The 9,900-nt window shown below is 38.0% G+C and overlaps 1 protein-coding gene across 1 annotated transcript in view; it reads left to right on the forward strand.

Annotated features, from left to right (window-relative positions):
* Window positions 1-9,236, forward strand: part of LOC145343080 (E3 ubiquitin-protein ligase MARCHF3-like) — a 75,788-nt gene extending 66,552 nt beyond the window's left edge. The window contains exons 4-5 of the mRNA XM_080188929.1: window positions 5,150-5,359; window positions 7,123-9,236. Coding sequence (XP_080045055.1) covers window positions 5,150-5,359; window positions 7,123-7,281 — 369 coding nt within the window. The 3' untranslated portion in view covers window positions 7,282-9,236. The remainder of the gene's footprint in view (window positions 1-5,149; window positions 5,360-7,122) is intronic.
* Window positions 9,237-9,900: the final 664 nt, after the last annotated feature.

Here is a 9,900-nt window from a genome sequence, read left to right on the forward strand (position 1 = left end):
ACTTGTTAAAAAGTTATTTTCAAAATACTATGATGATTCCATACCACAATAATTGCTGGCCTGGCCTGAGATGAAGAATATTGAAGAAAATGTTGTTTTAAATTCAATCTGAAGTGGAGAGAAAAAGCACCAGACGATTAGCCAATAATTTTTTTTTTTACAAATGTAATGTCTAACAAAGTTCCAGAAAATGCTCAACATATTTCTTCCTTGTCTTTTTTTTCCTAAATTTAGAGAGTTACTGACTTTGGCTATATAAAAGAACTGTCTCAATATTTTCATTGCAATTATCATTTTGCCAAAGTAAACCAGGCTAATGGCTGTATAAATGCCACTACTATATTCCCATCCCACACGCTTGTGGGCTGACTGCTCAAGTAGTGTTACTCATGTTTAAACAGTTTCTCACATCAACCAATAGTTTAGATGGATTGGCCATGCTAAATTGCCCCTTGGTGTCCAAAGATGTGTAGCTTAGGTGGATTAACCATGGTAAATTTGTGGGGTTACAGAGATAAGGCAGAGGGAAGGACCTGGGTGGGATCTTCTTTTGGAGCATCAGTGCAGATCCATTGGACCCCACGGCCTCTTTCTGCACTATAGGAATTCTACAGTTCGAATACAGAAGAGATGGGAACAAGGTGGGTTCAAGGTAATCAGCTTTTTGTACCTCACTGTTAAAAGCATGATAGCTAGAATCTCATCAAATTAATGTACATGCGAATCTATTCTTGGAAATGGACAATTACGGAGAAGGCTTCCCCATAGAATTCATTGTTAGTGCATTTTAATAGAGATGTGGGCACTTGGTGTTGTCAGACTTTTTAACCACAAAATTTCCTGCAGGGTAACTTGGACAATTCTGCTCCCAAGAATTGAAGTCCAAACATCAAGGAATAACTATCAGTTAAATTACTACAGACCACTTGATTATAAGCCCCTTCAAACTGAACTTCTTCATAAAATTATACAGCAGCATCTAGTTCAGGGCATTCTTACCAACCATCATTTTATGAAGTTATTTTGGGTTCATTCTGCTATTTTGCACTAGAGGAATATGTTGTGTACTTAAGAAATCAAAATGTTTGACAATGAAGCGAAGGAGCTAAAAAGAATTGTTTTATGACTAAATCCAAAACAACACTTTCCACGTATGCACAGTGAAACATGGGTATGACCAGTCTCAAATTCAACTGATTTTATGCCTTTTGTCTTATTCTTAATACTATTAAATTGACTTAAGATGGTCTGGCTTGGCTGCTTCTCAGCCAAGCAGAAAGTTAAACTTTAATAGTTTAATCTCCATGTCTTTGTGAAATAAACATGTTAGACTTAGCCGGTACTTGGGTCAAAGTTTCCCTTCAACTTTTAACAATTAATAATTCAAATTTCGAGTTTCTAATTCACAATGCAGCAAAGAAAACTTACTCATGGTAATTTTTTTAATGGAGAGATAAAAATCACATTACATTACCAAGTTGGAAAACAATCATTGTGTGATTTTGTTTTTAAGCTTAGCAGCTCCTTCAAAGTTAATTTTGTTTTGATTTTTTTAAAGTGGTTAATGTGTTTTGAAGATTACTAATTTTTAAAGTGCCAATTTGTGGAAAATAAAAATAGTTACTTCACAATAGCCTTTATCTTCAAAGTACAGCCATTCCTTCTTGTAATTTGAGTATTGCCAGATCGTTTAGTTGAACTTTTGATATCTTTGTACTGAATTGTGTAACATTGCGACATGACAGTGTGCAATTCTGTCCCCAACAAAAGATTGCAAGGCTCTTGCATAAAGCCCACGATGTCGCATTAAGCTTTGGTGGTTGCTAAATGACATGTCAGAATTGATTGGAGGATTTTTCCCATTTTTTTGATCCTGGTTTAGAAAAGAATATACAGGAGTGAATTAGGGTGGGGAGTTGATTTTGTTTTTTGTTTTGAACATATGCTCTTCCACCATTAACTGACCCTGGGGTTGGACTTCCTGGCCACGCTCGCCCCAAAATTGAAAAATCCCATCCCGAGGTCAACGAACCTTTGCATGGTCCATCTCTCTCTATGTGCACACCCCGCCGCACCACCCCACCACCACCAACAAAAACATCATTCTGGAGATTCCTTTTTTGGAATGATTTGCAATCCCTTGGTGAGAACACTGTTGTTACATTTGTTACATGTAACTGATTGGTTGGCTTATTGTGTCACCTAAATTCAAATTCAAACCCCACCTGATGGCTATATTACCCTTGTCAACACTACTGAAGTCTTGGGCTATATTAATTGTAATGAATGCTGAGTTCCCATTCTGGATCAATTTTTTTCTGAACGTTGCATGGGAGCAAAGCTGATAGCAAAAGCTTTTGGAGCAGAACACTAGCACAAGGATTCCTGATCATGGTTCTGTGCAAAGTGTATTTCTAATTTTTGCCAGCATCAAGAGAGCATTAAGCATAAGATTACATGGCAAAAATTATTGGGCAACTTTCTAACTGTCAAAAGTGGTGTGTGACGGTCATGTGTGTGAGGAACCAGAATACATCCTGTTGCACAGAACTCTCTGGGGCACAAGGTGAAAGCATTCAAACATCTTTCTATGACCAAGAAGGGGTGGCACGGTGGTTAGCCTATTGCTGCCTCACAGCACCAGGAACCTGGGTTCAATTTCAATCTCTGGTCGCTATCTGTGTGGATTTTGCACATTCTTCCGGTGTCCGTGTGGGTTTCCTTCAGGTGCTCTGGTTTCCTCCCACAGCCCAAGATGTGTGGGTTAGATTGATTGCCATGCTAAATTGACCCTAGTGTCAGGGAATTAGCAGGGTAAATATGTGGGGTTATGGGGAGAGGGCCTGGGTGGAATTGTGGTCGGTGCAGACTCGATGGGCCAAATGGCCTCCTTTGGCACTGTAGGGATTCTATGAAGGCATTGGACTTGTTCTGAGACCAGTAAATTTTGAGGTGAAATTTATTCAGCAAGTTAAGATCACAAGTATGCAACCTAAAAGGATGTTGGGGGCAGGTTCAGTTCTAACTTTCATTAGATAATTCAGAAAACTGATCCAGAAAGAATTTCCTGCCAACTCTGCCCTTTCATAAAAAGGAAAATCAGTGATTTGGAGACAGAATGGGGAAAGCCACGTTAAACAGAATGGTTTAATTTTAAAGTGTTTGCAAAAACAGAAAGATGTGGGATTTTGCATGTAGGAAGGCAAAGGCAAAGTGATGAGAGTACAGTTACAATCAGCTGAGGAGGGATAAAATGTTTCTGCTGTTTACCCAGTCATTTGACTGCAACAGATTTTTTAATTAAGTATGTGCTTGCCAATTCATTAAGTGTTTAATGGTTTGTAAGAACATAAGAACATAAGAAATAGGAGCAGGAGTAGGCCATCTGGCCCTTCGAGCCTGCCCCGCCATTCAATAAGATCATGGCTGATCTGTTGTGGCTCAGTTCCACTTTCCCGCCCTCTCCCCATAACCATTAATCCCCTCTCTTATCAAAAACCCATCAACCTGCTTCTTAAAAATATTTAGCGAGGCAGCCTCCACCACTTCAACGGGCAGAGAATTCCAGAGATTCACCACCCTTTGAGTGAAGAAGTTCCTCCTCAACTCCGTTCTAAACCGCCTCCCCTTTATCTTGAGGCTGTGCCCCCTAGTCCTACTGTCTTTTTTGAGCGGGAAGAGTCTCTCCACCTCTATCCTATCCATCCCATTCATCATCTTATACGTCTCAATGAGATCTCCCCTCATTCTTCTAAACTCTAACGAGTACAAGCCTAGTTTATTCAGCCTCTCCTCATAGCTCAATCCCCTCAACTCCGGTATCAGCCTAGTAAACCTCCTCTGCACTCCCTCCAGGGCCAAAATATCCTTGCGCAGGTGCGGCGCCCAAAACTGCACACAGTACTCCAGCTGCGGCCTGTGCTGTTAAAGAATCAGACTGATTTCCTTGTAAGTTTTTGAAAATAAAAAAAATTACTGTACTTAACCAGTAAGAAGAATTAATAAAAACTTTCTAACTTTCATGCACACAAAGTTCACACATCTAGGTTAGAGTGGAAAAGTAGATTTAAGCAGTTTTTTAAAAAGTCCAATAAAAGTTACAAGTCATGCAGGTCCAATGGCGTGATGACTTGGACTGTTTCTGATGGAGCCCAGTGGTTCTTTCGGATTCAGCATCAAGACAATTTAAGTATGTTGATGATTTATATACGTTCTCTTGGAGTTACCAGCTGGTGACTCATTGTTAAAATGCTGCTTGTGGGATGTGGATGGTCAAACAGCAGACAGGACTCAAACTTGCAAACTGGATAGAGAGAGAGAGGTATTCTCATTCTGGGGTCTCTTTGGCTTATTTTCTTTGGCCCTGAGAAAAGCAATCTCTGAAACACAAGAGGGTCAATTGGTTTGTAACATAATTCTCTCTCTCAAACTGACCAGTTGCTGAAACATGGTCATGATTAGTAGATTCCAGGTCCCTGGTTTCATAATTAAATCATGGTTGCAAAGGTTCTTCCTCAGCTAAAGTCTCGTGGCTTGTTTCTCACCCAACAGCTGTCTGGATGATCTGTGGATGAATCAGGAGATGTGACTGTCACATTCCTCGGAGATGATTATCTTTGGGTTCTTGCAGGCATTTTAAACGCTTTGAAATTTGTAGGGTACGACAATGAAAATGTTGCACCATTCTTAGAAACTGTTGCTTTAAGTGACTGGAATGCTATTTCAATCATTTTAAGTTCAATTAGTGATTATCAGCCTGTAAATAGTTATTTTTGATTTAAGGAATGACTTTATAACTGTTCTAAAAAGGTATTTGGGACTTCTAGCTTTATAAATAGAAGTTGAGAATATCAAAAGCAAGAAAGGCCTTTGATGAATTGTGCCAATTCCAGCGTTGTCCTTTAGTTAGATTTTAAGACTTAGACGGGGTATGGAGGAGATTTACCAGAATTGTGCGGGGATCGGGAATACCATTTTTATGTAGAATGGGATTAAGATTGGAGACCCACAAGTAGAAATGGTGTGAGGGATTCCAAAAAGGGAACTCGACTTTGAACATGTCTTTTTAAGAGAAAGCGAACAACTCTTTCACTGAAATAAATCACAATTAATGTTTTGACCTTCTATTTCCCTTTCTCACCCCACCCAGTGGTTAAGAAACCCAGGCCCACAACATGAGAAGCGGACTTTGTTTGGAGATATTGTGTGCTTCCTGTTTATAACCCCTCTAGCCACAGTCTCTGGCTGGTTGTGTTTGCGAGGTGCAGTGGACCATCTACACTTTAGCAGCCGACTAGAAGCAGTTGGACTCATTGCACTGACTGTTGCACTCTTCACTATTTATCTATTTTGGACTTTAGTAAGTATGAAAAATATTTTTCTTGTAAACACTATTTACCATGAATCATTCCATTATAGCTGAAACATGATGGTGAATATAACAATTTTATATTCATCACTAAACACACTGAAACCATCAGTAATGAAGCAGCCATTATTGTGTTATACTTCATAGATTTTCCATTAGTCAATGTATGTGCCCATGTCCATCAGCATTTAATTGTTGCAGTGACAGAGTTTCCGAGAACCCTTTTATGAACAGGAACAAACTTTTTAAATCATTGTACTAACAAAGCTGTTCTGTACTTACAACTATAATCCTTACTAATTTTGCTATTAATACCAAATCAGATATAGCGCACAATATTTTGCACTATTTTTCTCTGTTCTACCTATGCCTCATGTCTGTATGAAGATTACTCATAAGTTGAGACACATTGCACCCTTTTTGCACTATGTTCTACTCACAGGAGAGAGTAGTTTTCAGAGGTTTGAATTTAATATCTGTTGATAGCCCAGTACAACATCAAACAAAGCCTTGACAAAATGATGGAAGAAATTGATGGCAGAAGTGCATTAGCCTCAGTTTCTGATAATTGACTTGTCACTGGTTGGTTTCAGTATTCTCCTCTTCGTGTTCAAATCTCTCCATGGCTTCAACACTTCAACCACTCACTCTTTTTCTCTGTAACCTCTTCAACTCTACAACCTTCCATGAACTTTCAATTCCTTCAACGTTGGCCTCTTGTGCACCACCACCACCACCACCCCCAATCCCTTTCATCCCTCACTGGCATCTGTGTTTTCCTCCTTTAAGGCCTAATTTCCTCCCTGAATGGTGGTACAGTGGTTAGCACTGCTGCCTCACAGCACCAGGGACCCAACTTCAATTCCTGCCTTGAGTCACTGTCGATGTGGAATCTGCACATTCTCCCCATGTCTGTGTATGTTTTCTCCACATGCTCCACCTTCCTCCTACAGTCCAAAAGACATGCTGGTTAGGTGAATTGGCCACACAAAATTCTCCTTCAGTGTACCCAAGCAGGTGCCGGAATGTGGTGACTAGGGGATTTTCACGGTAACTTCAATGCAGTGTCATTACATTAGTAAGCCTACTTGTGACACTAATAAATAAACTTTTCTTCCCTCTTCTCTTGTTTTACGATATAAAATTCCCCTTTAAAATCTGCCTGTTTAACCAGGTTTTTAGGCAAATATCCCAATATTTCCTCCTCCAAGTGGTTGCCACTGTTTGTCAGTGAAATGTTGAAACAGCTCAGGATGTTTCCCTACTAAAAAGGCACTGCATTGCAGCAAGTCATTGCTGTATCTGTGTTTATATGCCCTACACAGATGCCTTCTGCAACCATCATTTCCTCTTTTATAACCCACTACGCCCTGCATAGGAAATTTTGTTTCCAACCCACTTAACTGGGAAACTGCTGGGATTATCGTTGTCTAGAGTTTTTAGTCCTCTTGCCTATGATATGAACAGAAAAATTCAAAACAGATGGGATTTTCCCAGAGTACTCAGGTGCAGCAATTCCATCTGTTTATTCCTGCCACTTTCGTTCTGCACCATTCCTCCCACCCCCAGTGGGCCCTATTGTGGCAATAAGTTGGTTCACATTCACTATTTCCTTTACTAGACTAAGGATGAATACTTTTCATTTTGTCTGAAGCTTTCTGGGTTAAGTGTTTTGAGTTTGGCGCTTTTTTTAAACTGTGTCGTGGGGATATGTAGGAAATTTATTAATGCTGAATTTATTTTAAACCCACAAGGTTTCATTCCGTTATCACTGTCGATTATACAATGAGTGGCGTCGAACCAACCAGCGAGTAATAGTGCTTCTCCCAAAGTCACCGGGTTCATCATCTTCTCAACAGTTGCTTCTTGGCCTACATCCAATGAAAAGGAACTCAAAAGAGACAATTGTATGACTTCTGTCAATCTCATAGGTTCTATGAGCTCTAGCAAAAGAGAATTAATTTGGTATGCCATCTTTCTTCAGAAGTTAGCCTGGTTTCACAAACAGTAACTTAGGTTTTGAATGGTTTGATTATATTGCCCAATTTTTCATAAAATTGTGTAACTACAGTTGGGCTTGCAATATAGCCCTTTATGCTAACATTATTGATAATGTTACTTGTATTTAGTTTCATTTTAATGTCAGATAATTTCTTTGTGGATACATATTTTTCCCCTAATTAGATAATGTACGCAATGGTATTGATGTAGATTTTATGTATTATTCTAGAAAGCGGGGATGATGGATCACTTTTCGTTCTCTGCTTAAAAGCTTCCTCGGATTCAGAAAATAGTGTTTTGTGTCTTCAGAAGATAAACTGTTTCTAGCTATAATTGGTTATCGCCTAATTTGTCAAAGGGACAAATCAAAACTTTTATACTTATTGACTTACTATCCTAAAGTTTATTTTTTCTCAAAATTATGCAAGTTGACTGATTTAGTGATCTGTTAATCGTAATACCAGTATGCAGTGGACAGTCATTTTGCTATACTTTCTTTTAACTCATTCCATCAGAAAGCAATATGGGACAGATTTCCCAATTTGTTTTAAGACTCTGACTACTTAAAATACATACATTTTCATGACATTGATTATCCTAAGCAATCTTGCATTTGCTGCAAAATACTGTTATGCATCATTTTTATCTTTGAGGCCTGACTACTCAATATTGCTTTAGATGTAACGCACTTGTATACAAAAAGCAGTATAAACTTAAATTGTATTGGAAATGTTCCTTTTAAATCAGTACACTGGTGCTATAGATTTTGGTATCTAATTACATTATATGCAAAATTGCTGATTAGCACATTTGAAAGTACTTGGTCATATTCTGTGCATAATTATAATGTTGAAATATTAAAATCTGGAATATTCTACAGCAATAATTAAATCTGAATGTATTGCGATTAGCATGCAGTACAACAGGCTAATTTATACCATTAAGTCAAGTGTATAAAGCCATATCAATGTATTGCTAACATAGTAATCAAAAAGATATTCACTTAATGTAGTTTAAATAGATTTATATCATTTCATAATGGTAACTAAGTTAGCTCCGAATCAGTCCCATGAATTTTCTCAACTGCCAACAAAATTTACAATTAGTATTTTTAATTCTTTGACATTTTTTTCAGGTTGTTTTAATTCCAGAATGGTGTGACTTCTAATACACAAATGTTTCTGCACTCTACTCAAAAGTGGGGATGAAAAAATGCTTCTTTTCAAACATTCAGGCAGGCAATATTTTAGAAGGATGCATTAAGTTAGAAATAATTTTAGTCCATTTAGAAATGTCTGATTATGACACAAAATCTTAACTGACCTGAAAATTTGGCATGTTGAGTATAGTAAATATGCAAAATATTTGGGATAATGGCAATAGAGGGAATAAGATATTGTGCCCTTTAAGTGTTGATTCACCTTGACACTCTAAATTTCTACCTCCTGGAAAGTATATATAAAGAAAGATGCCATCCATGTTGTGCCATTTTGTTATATCCTATTTACATGTATCTCGTGAAAGTCATGTGTTTTTTTTTACCTTAAATGTGTATATTAAACAAATTACTTTTCTTTTTAATATGTTAAGATGGAGGATTTGAGGGAAAAGTAAAAGGTTTTTTTTGGAAATTACCAATGTATTCCAAGAATGTGGATCAAGTCTGTGGTCATGGCTCCATTAGTCATGCATTGTCATAACTTCTCAAACCTAAGTGAATTTGCTACACAATATTTTTAATTTTGTGCACCACAATGCATGTATTTTCTCCTCCGTGCTGTTCACTCATGCAATTGTAATTTATTTACAATTTTTGTATTAACCAGGAAAAATAGTTACAGAAATAAAATTTGAAATACAAAAATTATATCATGCATTAATTATGTCTTATTCTTTTTATTTGATTTGTTATTGTCATATGTGTTAGTATGCAGTGAAAAGTATTGTTTCTTGCACGCTATACAGACAAAGCATACAACACGTAGAGAAGGAGACAGTGCAGAATGTAGTTTTACAGTCATAGCTAGTGTGTAGAGATAGATCAACTTAATATAAGGTAGGTCAATTTAAAAGTCTGATGGCAGCAGGGAAGAAGCTGCTCTTGAATTGTTTGGTACGTGACCTCAGACTTTTGTATCTTTTTCTCGATGGAAGAAGGTGGAAGAGAGTATGATGGGGGTGCATGAGGTCTGTGATTATGCTGGCTGCTTTTCCAAGGTGGCGGGGATTCAATGCATGGGAGGCTTGTTTGCATGAAGGACTGGGCAACCCTTTGTAATTTCTTGCGGTCTTGGACAGAGCAGGAGTCATACCAAGCTGTGATACATCCAGAAGGGATGCCCTCTTTTGTGCATCTGTAAAATGTTGGTGAGAGTCATAATGAGCATGCCAAATTTCCTTAGCTTTGAGAAAGTAAAGGCATTGGTGAACTTTCTTAACTATGGCCTTGGCATGGAAGAACCAGGACAGGTTGTTGGTGATCTGGACACCTAATTCTAGTTAGTGATAAAATTAGTTCTCCTTTTCGGTAA

The sequence above is a fragment of the Carcharhinus amblyrhynchos genome, chromosome 5, assembly GCF_965287045.1.
Source record: "Carcharhinus amblyrhynchos chromosome 5, sCarAmb.v2.hapA, whole genome shotgun sequence".
Lineage (NCBI taxonomy): Eukaryota > Metazoa > Chordata > Chondrichthyes > Carcharhiniformes > Carcharhinidae > Carcharhinus > Carcharhinus amblyrhynchos.